This window comes from Aspergillus neoniger, assembly GCF_003184625.1.
Source record: "Aspergillus neoniger CBS 115656 unplaced genomic scaffold BO87scaffold_1, whole genome shotgun sequence".
Classification (NCBI taxonomy): Eukaryota; Fungi; Ascomycota; class Eurotiomycetes; order Eurotiales; family Aspergillaceae; genus Aspergillus; species Aspergillus neoniger.
Window position 1 is genome coordinate 1215624 of NW_020291129.1, and position 18591 is coordinate 1234214.

General features: G+C 50.1%; 8 protein-coding genes across 8 annotated transcripts; 4 read left to right on the top strand and 4 right to left on the bottom strand.

The window, feature by feature from the left end:
• Positions 1-130: 130 nt before the first annotated feature.
• Positions 131-5473, bottom strand: BO87DRAFT_411815 (ATP-binding cassette transporter). The gene is made up of 11 exons (XM_025626465.1): positions 4506-5473; positions 4390-4441; positions 4322-4338; positions 3693-4263; positions 3557-3640; positions 3447-3506; positions 3156-3345; positions 1666-3099; positions 1215-1618; positions 540-1165; positions 131-481 (listed from the first exon to the last, which is right to left on the bottom strand). Exons 1-11 carry the CDS (start codon positions 5386-5388, stop codon positions 258-260), a joined length of 4545 nt encoding a protein of 1514 aa, XP_025485363.1. The 5' UTR covers positions 5389-5473; the 3' UTR covers positions 131-257.
• A 1091-nt stretch (positions 5474-6564) lies between these two features.
• On the bottom strand, positions 6565-7449 carry BO87DRAFT_420985 (uncharacterized protein; the record flags this gene model as incomplete). The annotated part of the gene is made up of 3 exons (XM_025627033.1): positions 6565-6826; positions 6947-7072; positions 7445-7449. The coding sequence occupies 3 exons, from the start codon at positions 7447-7449 to the stop codon at positions 6565-6567; spliced, it is 393 nt and encodes a 130-aa protein (XP_025485364.1).
• A 209-nt stretch (positions 7450-7658) lies between these two features.
• Positions 7659-9012, top strand: BO87DRAFT_411816 (ribosomal RNA processing 1 family protein). The gene is made up of 3 exons (XM_025626466.1): positions 7659-7868; positions 7943-8050; positions 8116-9012. The coding sequence occupies exons 1-3, from the start codon at positions 7820-7822 to the stop codon at positions 8913-8915; spliced, it is 957 nt and encodes a 318-aa protein (XP_025485365.1). The 5' UTR covers positions 7659-7819; the 3' UTR covers positions 8916-9012.
• Positions 9013-9046: 34 nt separating this feature from the next.
• Positions 9047-11027, bottom strand: BO87DRAFT_454681 (putative sphingosine kinase (SphK)). Its single transcript, XM_025628575.1, has 2 exons — positions 10718-11027; positions 9047-10638 (listed from the first exon to the last, which is right to left on the bottom strand). Exons 1-2 carry the CDS (start codon positions 10863-10865, stop codon positions 9269-9271), a joined length of 1518 nt encoding a protein of 505 aa, XP_025485366.1. The 5' UTR covers positions 10866-11027; the 3' UTR covers positions 9047-9268.
• Positions 11028-11525: 498 nt separating this feature from the next.
• Positions 11526-15284, bottom strand: BO87DRAFT_372029 (coatomer subunit beta). The gene is made up of 6 exons (XM_025622187.1): positions 15182-15284; positions 14752-15115; positions 14266-14686; positions 13825-14214; positions 12165-13773; positions 11526-12088 (listed from the first exon to the last, which is right to left on the bottom strand). The coding sequence occupies exons 2-6, from the start codon at positions 15054-15056 to the stop codon at positions 11946-11948; spliced, it is 2868 nt and encodes a 955-aa protein (XP_025485367.1). The 5' UTR covers positions 15057-15115; positions 15182-15284; the 3' UTR covers positions 11526-11945.
• Positions 15285-15481: 197 nt separating this feature from the next.
• On the top strand, positions 15482-16782 carry BO87DRAFT_454683 (mago nashi family protein; the record flags this gene model as incomplete). The annotated part of the gene is made up of 7 exons (XM_025628576.1): positions 15482-15519; positions 15574-15611; positions 15667-15762; positions 15823-15886; positions 15949-16036; positions 16097-16222; positions 16283-16782. The coding sequence occupies 7 exons, from the start codon at positions 15482-15484 to the stop codon at positions 16295-16297; spliced, it is 465 nt and encodes a 154-aa protein (XP_025485368.1). The 3' UTR covers positions 16298-16782.
• On the top strand, positions 16377-17286 carry BO87DRAFT_9405 (uncharacterized protein). Its single transcript, XM_025629688.1, has one exon. It carries the CDS (start codon positions 16580-16582, stop codon positions 17246-17248), a length of 669 nt encoding a protein of 222 aa, XP_025485369.1. The 5' UTR covers positions 16377-16579; the 3' UTR covers positions 17249-17286.
• BO87DRAFT_420990 (vesicle-mediated transport protein Vid24) lies at positions 17259-18445 on the top strand (the record flags this gene model as incomplete). Its single annotated transcript, XM_025627034.1, has 4 exons — positions 17259-17699; positions 17758-17908; positions 17964-18321; positions 18379-18445. The coding sequence occupies 4 exons, from the start codon at positions 17259-17261 to the stop codon at positions 18443-18445; spliced, it is 1017 nt and encodes a 338-aa protein (XP_025485370.1).
• Between the last annotated feature and the right edge of the window lie 146 nt (positions 18446-18591).

Consider the following 18591-nt stretch of genomic DNA (forward strand, 5'->3'; position numbering starts at 1 on the left):
CTACTTGTTTTATCTTTCCTTATTAGCGTCTATCAAGGACAGAGATAATGATGTGCTGAATTGTTGCTCACTTAATGAGGTAGCAGATATGTATAAGCAAAGGAACTGAGTATATATGCTGGTCATATGACATATGTGTGCTATATTTCATGACAAGCATAAAATATGCCGAGACAAACAGTCAGCAAAAATGCTGACAATAAAATCTAACTGTAATATCCCGCCACATGTAGATCATCCTTATCCCTTCTGGAACCCTAGAACAATTTTCCGTTCTCGGCTTCTCTTCCCTTGGGCGTCTGTCCGGATCGTCTCTTGAACACGCGGCAGACCACCCTTGCGCCCTGTACCACGCCTCTGACCAGACTAGTGGGGTTGTAGTGCTTGACCCGGAACATGTAGTACAAGGCGACTGTACCCATGATGTTGAACCCCACGTATGCCCATCCTATTCCAAAGTTCCGCCAGCGCTGGCTGTAGTCTTTAGATTCGTTAGCAGACGTGAAAGGTAAAAGGCGAATGGGAATACATGAACGTACAAATTTCACTTGTTGCAAGGTATTGATCGGCATTCTGCAGCTGACAGTATTGACATCCTTGAGTCGCTGCTGGGTTAGATAGTGTCCCCGCAGCAGTTTGCAAGTACTGAGCCATGTACTGGCCACAGGTCTGACCAGAGGGAGGATTGAATACGCTCATCTCCTCGCTGGAACATTGAATCGACCGTCCGTGTAACCCTGTTGCCGTGATACCCGCAATCAGGTAGGTCAGTGGAGAGACCCGGTACATGAAGATCCAAAAACCTGGCAGTGCTTGGGGTGGCTGCATAACACCATTGAACGTCAGAGCCATGATAAACATGAGCGTGGCGATGGAACCTCCTGTTTCGGCATCAGGCAGCGCGGAAATTACCAAAGCGGCAAACGTCGAAGTGAACATGTAGAATTGTACGACGAAGAGTAACATGAGCCCTTGTCGGTGAGATGCCTGATTGGCTCCGTAGATTGGATAGTAGTAGCACGCATAGGCAATGACTCCGGCGAGAATTTGGTAGGGTATCTCAACCAGAACGTTGGCGACAAGGAATGCTGCCCATGAATACGCTTTGGAGGGTCTTTCTCGCACTTCGTAGAGTGACCGCTGAACCACAAATTTTGGCATTATCCTGAAACCTCATTAGCCTGTTGTCGAAAGAAGTAGTACGATGTACTTACTGCTGCACCAGAGTTGAGAAAATCGAAGTGAGCATAAAGGCGCTGAATAGGACATCCTGGAACCCTTGCATGTTGTTATCAGGTTTGAAAAATGTGAAACCGATGAACAAGGAGGCAGCAGTAGCCAGAATAAGCTTGGCCCATACGTAGGAAGGTTCACGCCAATACTGCTGGAAGACACGATGGGTTACGTGCCACAGCTGATTGGGGAACGGCATGGCGTATTCTCCTTTCTGCGCATCGTCATTGCCAGTTTCAGGGGCAGAGGCTCTCTCTTGATGAATCCGATCAATTTCTTTCTGAATATCATTGGCCTGTTGGCTATCGTTCCAAACAGCTGGCCAGTCCTTGGTAGCTCTGCCAGAGGCACCGGCACCTATAATTTCCAACATATACTCGGCGGGCTTTTCATCATCAGCATAAGGCATCACACGGTCATTAGAGCACTTACATTTTCTGACGGCCCACATGGCCTTGCACCATTTGACTCAAAATATGTCAGTAAGGTTTGTGACTGCTCTCCTATATCTCCAAAGTAAACCGTCCGCCCTCCCTTTGCCAAGAAGAGGAGGCGATCGAACTGCTGAAACAATAGCGCACTGGGCTGGTGAATGGTGGAGAGCACTGCTTGGCCATGATTTGCGAGCTTCCTGAGGAAAGCACAAATAGCCCAAGAGCTTTGTGAGTCCAGTCCACTAGTTGGCTCATCAAGAAAGATCAGAAGCGCGGGTTTAGCGGCAAGCTCCACACCAATTGTTAGTAGTTTCCTCTGCTCCACATTTAAACCTTCACCAGGTGTTCCGACAATAGCACTAGCAAAGTCCTGCATATTAAGCATTTCAATAACCTCTTCAACGTGTTTATACTTCTCTTTCTTAGAAACTGACTTAGGTTGGCGTAGAAGTGCGCTGAAGCGCAGAGCTTCTCTGACAGTTGTTGTTGAAAGATGCAGATCCTGCTGTTGTACATATCCCGTCTTCCTTTGGAAGCTACTGTCAAGTGGCTTTCCGTCCACGAGCATGTCGCCTGTAACAACGCCTATCGAAACACGTTTTGCCAGGACATCAAGTAAAGTAGTTTTCCCGGCGCCTGACACCCCCATCAAAGCTGTGAGTGTTCCAGGCTTGACCCATCCTGAGACATTGTCCAGAAGACGTCGCTGGCCTCCCTTGACCGGTATATCATAGCAAACGTTTCTCCACGTAAATATACTATGCTGTTCGGGAAGAGCAGATGCATCCTTCTCTGATTCGGCGGACCTGTGGGCCACGGCAACACTACCAGCCCCGGCATCTCCCTGAGGCTTTTTGTCGAGGCCGCGCATGTGGGGAGGGACATGGCCTCGCCGGAATACAAGGAACTCAGCTTTAGACGAGGTTGCCGAGTTGAGTTCTGTTGCGATCAAGTAGACCACAGTGAAGAAGATCCAGAACCCTATGAGGATCCCGAGATTTCTCCACTCATGTGCATACGTATAGTTGTACTGGGTTTCGATGTAAGCATCTCCAGAGACAGTCCTTTCACCAGCAACACTGCCACGAATGGAGCAGATAAAAGAGTCACCAGTCAGCGTCGGATATGATGGTATGAACTGTGAGCATAAGAAGCGTCGGCCGTGAAATTCGTTGGCAATTAGAGCCTCGAAGGTATAAAAAACTGGGTTGATCCACCGAATCCAACTGAACCATGGGATAGAGGACATTTGAGGTGTAGGTATTACAAATCCGGTGTAGATGACGATGGCCAACACGATGACGCCAGCCATAGCCATTGCTTGTGCAAGTGTCTTCGTCGAGGCTGCAAGGGTTCGGAAGATGCCAGACATCGCAAGTGTGCTTAGGAAAGTAAACAGGAAGAATATAAAGAACTGGGATGGTTCGTAACGCTATCGTCATAGTCAATATTGTGCCCACGTCCACCCGAGTCATTGTATGTACTTACCAAGCCAGCTAGGAAGTAAAAGATGATGTTGAAAACCACGGCAGAGACGAATTTAACGGGTATATCGGACACAATGCCACCGAAGGATTCAGCAAAAGGATGGACAAAAGCGTATGATGCTTGTTTTTCAATGATAGGCCGTTGGTCGTAAAGCGAGTTTATCTCTGTTATGCTGATGAGAGCGTTCATCCTGAGATGCAGTTAGCTAGCATATTCTCCAATTTATCCTCTGATTGTACGATAGTCGCCGTCTGGGAGAAGAACTTATTCACGTCATGCTGGGTAACATACAGCACAGCGAAGAAAAGAGCAGCTCCTTTGCTTTGAAAGCCCACAGTGGCATTTGGTGTCCTGGATGTCTTAGTGTACGTTCGAACCGCAGAGAATGAAAAAAATCTTACCCAAAATACATTGAGCCAATGATGAGAGACATGGCTATTCTTCCAATGACGTTTGTCAGTGTGGAAGGCTTATCGTTCCAGATCCTATAAGGGTCAGCAGTTCCTTCACAGACAAACGAGATGTAGCAGCAATTACCTTTGATACGCCCTAATGGTACAAAGCTTTACCTGCATGGGAATCGAAATTATATAGGGACTCTTTGACCAAACATGTCGCGCTTGTTTCAGGCGCTTCATTTCACCAAACTGTTGCTCATGCTTTCCACCTGACGGAAACTCCTTCATGTGCTGTTCGATTTCCTGCTGAAGCCTGGCATACTGAGGGCTGTTCTTCCAGTACTTTTCGAAGTCATCTGGTGTCCGAGGAACCTTGTTCTCCATTCCTTCGCGTGCTTGACGCTCTTGGGGGTTAGTGACTGATGTCAGGAAGTCACCGGTTGTCTGGCGCGGCGGGCAAAGCCACCCCATGTTCTCGAAATATTCCCTTGCCTCGTCGCATGGACCGAAGTATATCTCGCGACCCTCATACAGAACGATTGCCTTGTCAAACACATCGTATATTGCTTGGGATGCTTGATATATCGCAACTGCATGGCAGGTACCGGCTAAGTTGGCCGAAACACGTAGAGCCTTGACGAATTCCAGAGCACTTGCAGAATCGAGGCCCCTAGTACTATTATCCCATGCCCCAACAGGTGCTCCGGAGACTGTGAAGCATGTCAACTGAACCGCTAGCAATACTCTTGTAGTGGCATGGTGACTCACGCGCCATCTCAGCAATACTACATACAGGTTAGGTCAATTTGAGAAGACAGATCCGGGATAAACCATACCTAACTCGCTTTCGTTCGCCTCCTGATACACCCCTGATATAGTCATCGCCAACTGGAGGTAGCATTAGGTATACAATGAACATTCAACGGCTTGCCATTCGACAATAGAGACGCACCCTTTGTGTTATACGTATGTGACAGGCCAAAGATAGTCAGCGCGACCTGGGTAACGTATTTAGCATACTGCTGTCGAGTAACGCCTTGCACTCGGTTCTCGGGCGCTCTCGCAGCGGCGGCAAATTCCAACGTTTGACCGACAGTGAGATGCGGGAAATGCTTATCCACCTCTTGATTGTATAGCACCTCGCCTTTAAATTCTTTGTGCATCTTCTCCATGGAGATGCCATTGAACTGGATTTCAGAGCTTTTGCGGAGCTTCAGGCCATGAAGTTCCCCACACAATGACTTCAAGAAAGTTGAACAGCCACTCCCAGGGCGTCCCAGAACAATCAAAAGCTCACCACTTCTGAGGAGGCCATCGAAATCACGCAGGATATGCTTCTCCGGAGTGCGCTGCACACAAGGCAGATACTCCTGTGGCCTGAAAGGGGCGAGAAGAATTGAAGACACGTTGTTCTGGTATTGTAGGGCGGAACCTGAGCCCGAGACATTAAGATGTTGGAAGACGACACCAGTCGAAGGAGGTCGAGGGATTCCCTCCCTGTCCAATATCTTCAGCACCATGCGAACCCATTTGTAGTGATCGAATTGATCATTTGTGGGATCAAGGACTGGGTCGCCCATTTCCAGCCCTTCGAGGGTATCCTTTCGTTCAACCGGTCCATCGACAGTCGAATCGAGAGTGCTCTGGCGTCTTGGAAAATTGGAAGCCAAGCGGGTCAATTCAGCCTTTTGCTCAGAGTCCATATTCTCCATGAAGGAGCTTTCATTGCGCGTCAATCGCGGTGGTCTTTGAGAGTTGCTCGGCCCAGAAGCCAATTCCTCATGTTTCGAGGAGCTGGGCTGCGAGCTCTCGTCGGGCTCCTCAAGCTGCGCCATCTTTGAAGACGAGACTGTTGGCAGGCTAGAGCAGGACACAAGGGTAGAACCCACCGTCAAAACCGAAAGAAAGCAGAATACCGTGATGAAAAATTGGCCTTAAGAGCACCAAACCGGGGTGTGAAAGATTCCAGGAGGTTCAGGTGAGCAAATAGCCTGTCAGGATTTGGGGTAGCGCGTGCCTTCCTCCCATGGCCAGTTTCCCTCAATTGAAGACGGATCTTCGCTTTGCCGACATCATTCACTGACAAAGAGTTTTGGGGATGCAAATAAGATTCAGGACGCTCGACGTTTCCATTTGTGCACGTTGCAAGTGATGATGTCACCCGTAACCTTCCGTGTAACGAGGAGACCGGGGGAGCCATTGATTCCCAATGATGCTGCTTTCCGGCTCCCTTAATTCAATCAGTGGAACAAACAAGAGCAAGGGAAGAGCTGGAAGAGCTGCTAATTGGAAGTTGAGCTGTGGTTCCGTCCCTGGAGGGGCTGGGATGCGACTATCCGGATGCGGGAGATGCGTGGTTTTCTTTTTTTTTTTCCTCCACGCATTGGGTTTGCATCGGGCATACTATTTGTATTGAAAGGTTATGCGCAGGAACTGTAGCTTAAACAATATAATCCGAAAAGCCTAAGTTCCAATTGTCGGACATCAAATCCTAAGGTGCAGGATTCTCGACCACTGCAGGTCTGGGGTTGATGATCTACCAATAATCTCTAATGAAAGGCTAGATGTTACCGGAATAGGCGGGCAAGAATAATCAGAGTGGCATACAATGCGAATAATTCAAAACACTAAAAATAATGCCAGACAATTATATAACCGACCATTACGTGCCTGCAGCCCATCACCGAATGGACCAAACTACGCTTAAGTGGCCGGGTCTTAGTTTCAGCAGGTTCTTTCGAACCGGCCTACTTATCCAGAACACCGCGTAAAGGTGCCCGGCCATCGTTCTGGTGCCTCCACTATGCTGAGATAGTTTCATCGGCCTATCTAAGCTATCGACCTATCTAAAGATACAACTAGCTAAAGATACAACTATCTAAAGATACAAACTACCTAAGGATACAACTAGCTAAATATACAACTATCTAAAGATACAATCTATCTAAAGATCCAAGCTACCCAAAGATACAAGCTAGCTAAAGGGGCGAGCTATCTAAAGCTTTCAAAATCTACAGAGGCGCTTGACCACAGAATTGGCCCAAGCCTGAGCCCGGGCCAGTAGTCAGCGCCTCTGGCAATGTCGGCGTTATCAAGGACCGCCTGGGGGGCAAGGAGACGAGCGTGAGCCCAGCCCAGCCCAGTGCACCACTCTGGCACAGCAATGGCCTCGTTGCTGAGTAGTTTTGCAACCACAGTGGGATGCACTTCGCAGCAGCAAGGCTCTCCGATGCTGCGGGTCCAAATCGATATGGGTGATCACCCAGGTCGTAACTATCGTGTCGTCAGTGACTTTCTCGCTAGCAAATAGCTATAAATGGATGACCTGTAAAGCATCAGTGACTGACAGAAACGAGGAGTAGCAGATACTCAACAAGCTTGTGCCTTTGTTACCGTAGTTGTTGTTGTCGTCGTCGATGGTGACTGACGGTGGTGACGGTGACGGTGATGGCGGTAGTGATGAGGTTGTTGTTGTTATTGTCGTCGTCGTCGATGATGGTGGTGGTGGTGGTGGTGGTTCTATAGCAAGTTAGAACTATGACTTGATAACAAGACCAAGACCTCAGCTCAGTGATAATCAAGCTGTACATACCAACAGGTTAATGAAGTGTCGAGTTGAAGAGTCAAATTGAAGCGTTTAGTTGAAGAGGAAGAGGAGATGAGAAGGGAAGGGAAGGGAAGGGAAGGGAGGGAAGAAGACAAGAGAGAAGATGGGCCTTCCTCTCAGGACTGACAAATGGAAAGAGCGAATATCGATATGATACTAAGATAGGCAGGAACGCTCTTCAACTGAGCAAGAGCCATATACTCTACAAAATAAATCCTACCATCTAGATCCTCTTTATAGACACTGTATCCATCCCTTCCTCCCTCCTTTACACGCATATATACCTCATCCCAAAATCGCCATGATATCTACATAGATAGTAGATGATTTGCTAACCCGATCAACAATAGTCCTTCGCCTTCCCCACACCAGCCCCACCACAACCGGCATCCAAAAACAACCAACCAATCAAGCCACACTACTAATCAAACAATGCAAACAGAAAATATCTCCAAAAAAGAAAAAAAAAGTTACGAATAGCTTCATCAATCTCAAGGACTTTCCCAAAACCACCATTGTCCAGAGACCACCGAGGAAACCCACATTCTGAAAAGCGCAGGCACATCAATCGCCTCGCTTCCGCGAACACCACGTACCTAGAAACCAAGTCCCCCGACTTACCATACTCGAATCAATTCCGACTTGAAAAACCATCCACCATGTCCGACGTGACCAAGACTCCCTTCGTACGGGATCTCGCCTCGAGCGGTACATACCCCTCCCTCCAATCACTCCCTCCTACCCCTCCAGGAAACCAAATCTAACGAAATAAAAACCCACAGACAAAAAAATCCGCGACAAAGCCACCGACTCCCTCACACTCTTCCTCCGCAGCAAAACCGACCTCTCCCTCATCGACCTCCTTAAACTCTGGAAGGGTCTATTCTTCTGTACGCCATGCCCCATTCCCCCAACATACTCCATCCCACACCAACTAACCATCACCAAAAATCAGGCTTCTACCACTCCGACCGTCCCCTAACGCAACAAGCCCTCGCCCGCACTCTCAGCTACAGTCTCGTCCCAACCCTCCCCCGGAGCACCTTGCACCGCTTCCTCCGCGCGTTCTGGATAACCATCGGCCGGGACTTCCACTCGCTCGACCGTCTCCGTCTAGACAAGTACCTATTCCTGATCCGTTGCTACGTGGGCGTTGCATTCGAGGTGTTGCTTAAGCCCCAATCCACATCCTCCACCACATCCACAGCAAACGGGGGCAAGCGCAAAAGAGAAGAAGAGCCCACATCCTCGAAGCGGAACAAGAAGAACAACAAGAACAAGAAACAACAACAACAGCAACAATCCGAAGAGTCAACGACATCAAGCGAACCCCAAGATTGGACAGCTCTGGAATCCTACATCAACATCATCGAAGAAGGACCCCTGTGCCCATTGAACTTCGACCCGGATCAACCGCCCATGAACGAGAAGGAGGATTACGTGCCGATGCCGCACGGACCCGACGGATTGCGGTACCATGTGATGGATGTGTGGATTGATGAGTTGGAGAAGGTGTTGGAGTTTGAGGAGATTGAAGGGGCGGAGGAAGGGCAACAAACGAAAAAGGTCAAGGGCGGAGTGCCGATGGAGCTTTTGTTGAGGCCGATTGAGAAGTTGAAGAAGGAGAGTGGGTATAAGCCTGTGCGGACTCGGGCTGCGGAGACGTTGGATGATGAGCGGTTGGTTGAGTGGGGGGTCAAGGAGAGGAAGGTGGTGGAGGAGAGTAGTGATGAGGAGTGGGATGGGTTTGATTGAGGTGTTCATTCATATCTATGTGTATAAATTTTAATGGCTCTTATATTTTTTTCTGTTTGATCAAAAAGTGTATAGAATTGTGAATTGGACGGCAGCGTGCGTATGCTGTTCATATGAATGAAACAATGTATATTTATATGACTCTATGGGCTATGCAACCATCTTGGTTGCATTGCTGTCTAGTATACAGAAAGCATGACCCAATTGAAACGAGAGTAAGCAAGCAAGCAAGCCAAAACAAAAAGTCTTGCGCCAGGGTATCACTAGAGTGCGAAGACCAGAATGAAGAGAAAAGAAACGATGACATCCAAAGTACCACCCGCTACTTTTACCGCTTTTATCATCCCCAACATTCAAGGTTTGGGTCCTTCGGCTTCGTAAAGGTGTCCCGATCTCGACAGCACAGTGCCCAAGCCCTTGTGGATTTCTACTTGGAAAGCTTCGAAAGGAATGCTTTCTCCGTCAATGCTGATGTAGCCTTTCTTTTCGTGGGGGACAAGCCGATACGCAAGAGCCTTGCGGATTTTGACGTCGGGCATATCAAAGAATGAGCCTTCGGGGATGGCGGTCATCATTTTGAGCGTGGTCAGACGACTGAGAGTCCCGTCGATGGTGACGATATCCATCAGACCATCGTTGGGCAAAGAGGCGGGAAAGAAGTTCGTATCCTTGGACACGATGGCCATTTTGCCCGCGTAGAAGTTACCGAGATTCTCAGCTGGAATGACTTCCCAGTCCTTGGGCAGCTCGTCCAGCACGGTGCCGTACGCGAGCTCGGGAAGCCCGTTTGGCTGTTCTGCAGTACCCTCGTCCGGACGACTAGGAGGCTGGCTCTGCGCGTAAGCACTGTAGTGATCTTTGATCGCTTGTTTATCATCCATCACGGTCTTGATTGCCAGATCGCACGGATACACTGCGCGGCGCATGATGCGCTTGAGAAATCCGTAGGTGAAACGGTGAGCGCCCATCCATCGGATATCATCCGTGCCGAGGTCGGATTCCGCGATGATACCGAAGGATTGTGACAGGAAGGAAAGCGTGCGAGTCTGCCCCTGCGTAATTGAAACCAGATCCATAGGCGTCCGAACACCCTTTACAATGGCCAAAGCCGCCACTGAGACACTGCCCGTTCCGCAAAGATTCCAGGCCATTGCGTTTCCGGACCCACAAGGCACCATTGCAACGGCAACTTTAGCTAGAGCTTCGGCGGCATTAGGTTTCTTTGCAAGACCGTTGAAGACCTCGTACGGCAAACCATCTCCGGAGCAGCAAATGATGGCATCATATGCATTGATATCCAATTGCTCCACAATTTCGACGGCGTGGCCTCCATGCGTTGTTTCCTGCACGTCCACTTGGCAGCGGGCTGCAGCAAAGACGGGAGCTGCATACGAGGTGTACAATTTGACCGCGTGGCCTTGACCACCGAACGGGTTGACCAAAACCTTAAGTCTCTTGTACCGTTTGGCGGTGCCATACGCAACGGACAAGAGTTTGTTCGTCCAGGATTCTACCGCAGCCTTTTCTTCGGGTGCGAACGGGTAGCGCAGGGCGGACACCGAGACATCCTCTTTGGAGGCCGGCTCCGCATAAGTGATAGTGAGGCCCTCGGGCGACAGGTCGGCGTCCAAGACATTGTAGAGTGCAATGGAGTGCGTGGGTTTGGCTGTTTTGCTGGCGATGCCGCAACACCCACGCTCGGATTTGCGCATGGAACGTTCATCTGCGCGAATGCCGGTGTTTCGTTAACACGGAAATTTGGTAAAAGGACTTGAAAGAAGCAATTGCGCACCGAGACCTACCGACAATCAAAAGAGAGTCGCCTCCAATAGTAAGAGAGACCGAGTTGGAGACTATCAGAGTCGCATCATGTTCAAGCAGCTGATCCCGAGTTTCCGGGTGATCCGCGTTGTTAAACGACGGGTGAGGAGGCCCGTTGGAGGTGGTCATAGTGCCCGGCGGAGGGCACAGCGTAAATGAGAAGAGCCGACCGTACTTAAAGATGAGAAAAGATAGATGCGTAGAAGTGAATGTGGTCAGTAAGAATAACCATAAGAATAATAATAAGAGAAAGACGAAGGAAACGAAAGAGTTTGAGACGAGGAGAAGGAAGGTGTTGGGGGAATGAAACGGGCAAGTCTCAGGATGGAGCGGAGAAAGACCGGAGACTCGGAGAACCACTGAACCATCCATTCACATTATTCGATAATCAATTATCGGCAGTCCAACTTTTATGGCGGGCTCCACTTCTTTTCCACTCCACTTGTCTGCCCTGTAAAATTGATAGGCTCTCAGGACAATGACTTGCACCTCATCATGCCATGACAGGAACACCTTTTCTTTTTGAGTCAAACCCATACATGATGCATGCCTGGATCTGGTGGGTTTCCGGTCATTCTTAGAGAACCTGCCACTGCATGCCCTGCGGAGATCGCCGCAAGCATCCATCCTTATCTAAGGCACGCACCCAGTCCCTTCCGCGCCCATATTTACAACTAATTTGGGGTCTGATTTGATCCTCGAAGGACTCTCGCCACTCTTATACATTCGTCTAAATAAAGCCGATGTTGCTCGGAATAATGGCCTCCGTGACATCCGGAGTCGGACAGTTGCAGCAACAGTTCCGAGGCATCACCTGCGGGGTGTGCGGGGATGGGATGCATCGTGCTTAATCAATCAACGTGGTACAGGTGAGCTTGGGCAAGTCTATGACGGCTTCCAAGAAACATCCTCCCTCCTACTGTAAACATAGCTGGCCATGGTGGTACATACATACACACATACATACAATAAAAATAAAATAAGAGTCGTTCAAATGGGGCATTCCATTGAGAGATGAATAAAGTCTTTTCTCATCCAGAATAAACAGAGTAAAAGGTGCATATAGTCAACAAATTCGTCCATTAAGAAGAACACAGAAGAGTTAGAATAAAGGAGAAAAAAACGCAGTCGAAAATCGAACAGAAGAGTCATGTAGTAGGTAACAAGGGTAGTGGCTATTCAAATACGGCTCAAAGGGGGTTTCTCTATTCATGCTGTAGACGCCTTCAGGCCCTTCAAAGACCCCAGGCTCAAGGCCAGACCCTGAGAACGGCTTCTTATCCGTACAAAGCCGGTGATCGGCCCGTCCTCTCCCTCCTTCTCGATGCTCAAGTTCGCAAGGGCATCCTCACCTGTGAAAGTCATGTTAGCGGCTATCCAATAGGCAGTTGTGGACCGAATGTCGCGGTATGGAGATCTAGTACTTACCAAATACGCTCCGGGCATATAGATTGGCACTCAGGAATCGACAGTCGCCCTTGAGAGACGCCTCAGGCGTCAGGCATGCCATGTTGGTGCTCTCCATTAGCTGCTTGAGGAACTCGCGGAGGTTCTTCGCCTTGGAGTTGATGTTAACCTTGTTCTCCCATTCAAACTCGGTCCACATGGTCCGGAACTGCGTCTCAGTGCAGTGTGCCGGTTGGATGTAGTCCATGATGTCGGCATGGATGTCATTCAGGATAACAACATGCGACTCCGTCGAGCTCGCCCCGTCGTACACAATGTTACCGAAGATCACACCCGTGTCCGTCGACGACACCTTGACTGTAGCCTGCACATTCAAGAAATCGCGAGGTCCAAGGTTGTGCGTCGTGGGCCGCTCCACCACCTTAAGGTCTCCGAGAGTCGCAAATTCAACGCTCAGGTTCTGTAGGGTCTCAAGGGTCTGGTTGACCAGAAGGACATCCAGAACGATATCGAACTGGTGAACCGTGACATAAGCCTCGGCGTATACCGGGTCCGAGAAACCAGTGAGTTGCACAACACGGCTCAGCTTCGAGGACACCGTCTCCACAGTTGAGTCACCGCCAGTGGCCTTGGCCAGATCCAGCTCAATCTCCTCAGCACCTTCAAGAGCTGCCTTCTTGGTGAATTGCCGGATGGGAATGGCATCGTCAACCTGGACGGCAGTCTTAGCCTTCTCAACGGCCTCCTTAGCGGCCCTCTTCTTGTCTTCGACCTGAACCATGGCGCGGAAGGCTTTCCGGGTGTCTTCCAGGAAGGTAGTCTCCAATTCCTTCTTCTGAGAGAACTCTGCAAGCGAGCGCACACAGCACATGACGCGATCCACAGAGTCTTCATCGATGGGGGCCTTGACGAAGTGCGACTGGCCAACACGGATGATGGAGATCATGATGAGCATAGCCTCTGCACGCAAGGCGTTGGTCCGAGCAACATCTTCGGAAACCTCCGAATGGCGCATCACCAACTTAGTGAGGGTGGACGAAAGGACAGTAGCAAGGTAGTAGTCGCCATCCAAGATCAGTTGACGAAGAGGGGGCTTCTGGGCGGCCTTGACAGCCTCAAGCCGAGCAGCCGCAGCAGACTGGCTGGTCAGAGCACTCTCGGTGGCATAGGTGCCATCGGCCAGCACCTTCCGTGATCCGGTCGGGGCTGACGGCTTGGAGTGGCCGTTGACCTGCTCCTTGAGCGCCGCGTCCTCAGGTACTTCATCAAGAAGTCGTTGTTCGGAGGCGAGGATGGGAATTTCGCCGAGACTGGCCCTGATCCGCTTCCAGGCTTCGCGGATATCTCTCTCCTCCAGAGAGTATTCTCCGACAACCCACAGGACACCCCGGTAGACTTTGCCGGCACGGACTTCACTCAAAGTAGAAACCAGGCGATCAACAATAGAAGTTCTGAGCGCGGGGAACTTCTCCACGACCTCCTTGACAAACGAGATCACATCGACGGCGGAGTTGTTGTTGAAATCAGCGATGAAGTCCATCAGAAGATCGACAACGCTAGCTGCGATCTCCGAGAACTTAATGGCGCAGTTATGTATCGACTGGATCAACAATTGACGGTATTCGCTGTTCTACAAGGTTGTTAGTATTCCTGTGTATCACCAGCAGAACGTGCAGCCTACCTTTTCATATTGTTCATCAACAGTCTTGGCCAGTTCCTTCTTGAGCAGCATGACAATTTCTTCGACATTCTTGCTCGAGACCATCTCCAAGGCAATGCTGAGGGCTTTCCGACGAACATCGATATCCGGGGAAGAAAGGACGCGGAGAATCTCCATAGTAAGGTCATCAAGAACACCCTCGTTGCGGATGCGTAGCTGGTCGACCCGGTCAAGGACGATCAGCTTGACATTGTTGTCAGCTTCTTTGATGCAGAGTTCGATCAACTTGCTTGCCGCGGCCTTCACGGCGACGGGGTTGCTGGTGAGTGCCGTAAGAGAGGTGGCAGCTTCGTAGATGACAGTACTCGTTGACGCATCGAGAAGGTCGAAAATCAGCCGCAGATACCGTGCCTACTGGTAATTAGCAACCGACTGCAACGGCGTTGATCTCCGGAAGCCCACCTTGTTCTGAGTGTTTTGCACAGCATCCTTTCTGATGAACTCAAGCTCAGCCAATTGGAGTAGTTCGTCCGTGTTCGGGATGCTGTCGAAGGTAGAGGCCAGGTACTCCAGGGCCTTTTGGTGGCTGATGGACATGAGGGCTGCGAATGCATTGCGCTTGCAGGTTCCGTCGGTCTCCGTATCGAGGAACGCCTGGATTAGCTCTGGAGCATCTGGGATGAGCGACTCCGAGTGCTGGAAGATAGAAGCGACAGCCCACACGGCGTTCTTCCGAACATAGGCGTGGCGGTGATCCAAGCAGGAGCGTGCGGACGAGAGGAGGGGTTCAATGAGTTCCGGTTCTCGGAGCTTGCACAAGAATCGCAGGGTGTTTCCTCGGACGTATTCGTTGGGGTGCTGAAGATCGTTACGGATACCGTTACTGCGCAAAAAGATCGTTTGTTAGAAGGCATGGCCTACAATGTCGGGATGCGCCAGGTGCCTTACCAGACCAGGATCATCTCTTGCTTCAGCTTGCCATTCGAGTCGAGTTTCGGACAGATCTCATAGTAGAAGTATAGGAGTTTCTTGAGGGGTTTGCTTTTAGACGGCATGACAAAGCGAATGATGTGCATGAGCAGTTGGGGCATAGGGTCGCCATTGAGCATGATTGTGATGATCCGCCTCATTGTCTCCATCTTGGTCTCATCGGTACCCTTCTCCAACTGCAGCTTCAGCTCCTGCAGAGAGGGCTGATCAGCAGTGTTGTCCAGGTGGACCAAGCTGTATGCATTTTCGAGGAAGGACGCCATGGTGATCGAGCGGTGCGAACGAATGGCCGGTGCAGGGAAGGGTTCAGGAGGGAGGAGAGCTGGAAGCGGTCATCAGTACAGGTGGTTGTTTGGGTCGGTCAGGGGGGAAGGATGGGAAGACGGACTGGAACGACTCTCCCCAAAAGAATTCGATAATGGTAGAGGAAATTGGTTTAGTGTAAATTGTCTCCCCTCACCTGCCTAGCATTCATCAGAGCGAATGTTGACAATCCGGGGACATTGAGTATCAACCTGGCCATTTGCGCGGCGGAGCAAGCTGTCCGGAGTGTGTGGATGACTAAGCCCCGCCTGGACCAACCCTGCAAACCAGGCAATTCCATCCAGGCACGCGCTACGAAGCGTTCATATCCAGCTTCCCTTTGTCGTGTCAAATCCCAGACGTTGTCGGTTGAGGTTTACGAAAGATGTCAACCCAAAACGAACCATTCTACCTCCGTTACTAGTAAGGATGATCTGTGTGTGGCCCAGGTTTCCTCAGCTGCTGACAGTTCCGCAGCTCAGGTCACTCTGGGCGGTTCGGACATGAGTTTCTAGGTAGGTTCCCCGCGATGGTCTACATTTCGAGCTTCCCTATTAACAGCCCTCAAAGAGTTCGACTTCCGTACCCTTGGCGATGGCCGCAGTGCTGCCGTGCGATATGCGAACAACTCCAACTACCGCAATGATTCTCTGATTCGGAAAGAAAGTGAGTGCTAGGAAAGGGCCGTCCGATTCTACATCGGTCGCTAATGGGCGATCACTACAGTGTGCGTGAGCGCGTCGATGATTCAGGAGGTGAAGCGCATTATCAAGGAGAGTGAGATCATGAAGTGAGTCAAGGAGTGGAGTTCAATGGCGACTCGAGGGGTACAAAGATGCTGATGCGACGCAGGGAGGATGACTCCAAATGGCCCCAGAAGAACAAGGATGGACGTCAGGAACTTGAGATTCGGCTTGGGAATGAGCATATCTCCTTTGAGGTATGTCTACTGCGTTATTGACATGGCTGATAGCAGATGTGAACCTGACATCTGATGTAGACTGCGAAAATCGGCTCATTGGTGGATGTGACTGAATCTGCGGACCCGGAAGGCCTGCGAGTGTTCTACTATCTCGTCCAGGACCTGAAGGCCCTCATCTTCTCGCTTATTTCGCTCCATTTCAAGGTAAATACGGCTTCGTTATTTCTTTTTACTTTGAGAGTATCGAGTCTAATTTGGTAATAGATCAAACCTATCTAAATGGTGATGGTTGTGGGAACATGAATTGGAATGGTTCACTTTCTGGGATGAATAATAGGCGTTTTCTATTTGATTGCAGCCGTGGCGGGTATACTACTAGTGCTACTTTTTTCTTTTTTTACCTTTCCTTTTCCATATTTCCCCAAAAATTTGTCTGGCAGATTTGGGTTGCTTGAAATGAGGCCCGATGGCAAAGCGACTCACCGAAGGCGATGACGCAATGGGAGCTTGCCACTGAGGCCAACGTAGCGGAAGAATTGGAATACCCAACGACGTGTGTGGATGTGGATGTGGATGTGGATGAGTGTATGTGTGTGTGTGAAGTGTTTGATGTGTAAAAAAAGCGCCGAAAACGGAAATCAAAACAGCGAGGCAGAGAGCCATTGCATAATGGGGAATATTATTGTAGCGGGCCACGTCCTTCGGGACGAGCGTCAGAAAAGAAAAAGCTGCAAGGGAGGCCGTGCCAGACGTGCAAAGGCTGCAAAATGCCAGAAATGCTCGAATAACCGCCCGAGGCGCCGTTTGCCCCATTTGCCTCCCCCGCGCTCGCATGATCAGTCGGTCGATTCCTCTTTGGGCAGTGCCTCGCCCCAGACTAATCGATCCTCTCTTCGTCCATCCTCTCTATTCTTTCCTTTGCTTGCTCCTTCATCCCCGACTTCTCCTCTTTCTCCTCTGCTTTCCTTACTTCTCTCCCTAAACTTTGCTTCTTTCCGCTGTCTGCGCCCTAACTCTCTATTTGCCACCCCGATCCCGCTGTCGTCCTCCCCCGTTCCCATCTTAGTTCGCCCACCCCCCCCCCTCCGGTCCAATAAATCACCCCTATCCTTGAGCTGCCCTTACTGTGCTTGTATCAGGCTTGTTCTGTTCCGCCTGATCTTGTTTCACTCCTCGCCCTATCGGTGGGAATTTGCAATCTTATCGATTCCGATGTCATTCCTTCCTTAATTAGCCTCCAATGCCGACTCCGAGTGATAACACCCCGCCCTTGAATGCTTCAATCGCAGAAGAAATCTCCGCTCGCTCTACCTGTCCACCGGAGGTTGATAGAGAGAGTCTACATACCAGAGAAGAAAGGCCGTATCCCTGGGTGTCGGCGTGGGAGAGGAGAAACACCAGCGATGATGCTCCCGACAACACCTTCTCGCCAACCGGTCCATCAAACCATACCGCCTTAACACCATCAGATGGAACTTCTTTCACCTCTACCGATGCGGACCCCGTGACGGGCGAGCCAGTAGCTAGAGCGCCCACGAAGGGCGTGGGGAGATCGGAAGACGAACCTGCTGCGGGGAGACTGAGCCCTGCTGCGGAGTCATCCTGCTCCTCCGGCCCGGTATCTCCAGTCACCCCTTCATCAGCTACTTCTCTGCTAAGCTATGAATTTTCTAATATTCGGGTATGATGGCCTACTTTATCCCTTCGTTCTTTAAGGTCTCCCTTGCTGACTGTAACAGCTTTTACCAAATTATTCGTCGTCTTTTCTGCGACCGGGAAGTAGATTTACTGGTACACAGCAGTCAGACAGCCATGTCTACAGCGTTGATGTGGAGATTAAGCACGTTGATATGCTTGAATCTTATCTTTGTGGATACCTCCGCATACAAGGTCCGTGAGCGCTTACACCAGCCCACCGTATCCAATTCTAACCTTTTTGCATCAGGTCTCACCGAGGATCACCCTACTTTAACAACGTTCTTTGAAGGCGAGATCATTGGGACCAAGCACACATTCAAAACTAGAAATGAAGCATGGGGCGCGACCGAAAAGACTGACATGCAACATTGGGGAAGGTTTCCCGCTTGGCGATCGCAGGCGAAACAGGCGAAGAAACCGGATTTCACATTTCGAAATTTTGCCCAGCGTGAGCACCTTTTCATGCGCTGGAAGGAGTACTTCCTCGTTCCCGATCATCGCGTGAGGTCGATCTCCGGAGCTAGCTTCGAAGGCTTCTATTACATTTGCTTTAATCAGGTGGAGGGAACGGTTGCTGGGATTTACTTTCACGCCAAAAGCGAAAAGTATGTTCTGCCTTACCAGTGGTATTTGTGACAACCAAGACTGACTCTTATTGCTAGGTATCAACAACTCGAGCTCAGACATGTCAAAGACTATGGTTGTGCGCCAGCCATGGAGTTCCGTTGATCTTCTTGCAGGCTTGTCCAGTGGTCGGTTCGACCACTGCAAAAGGAATTCATTTATCATCACCTACGGTTTCGCATGCTTCTACAATTAATGGCTATTACATGGTTACGTTCACTTCTGAGCCTCCCAGCCGCGATGGCTGATCT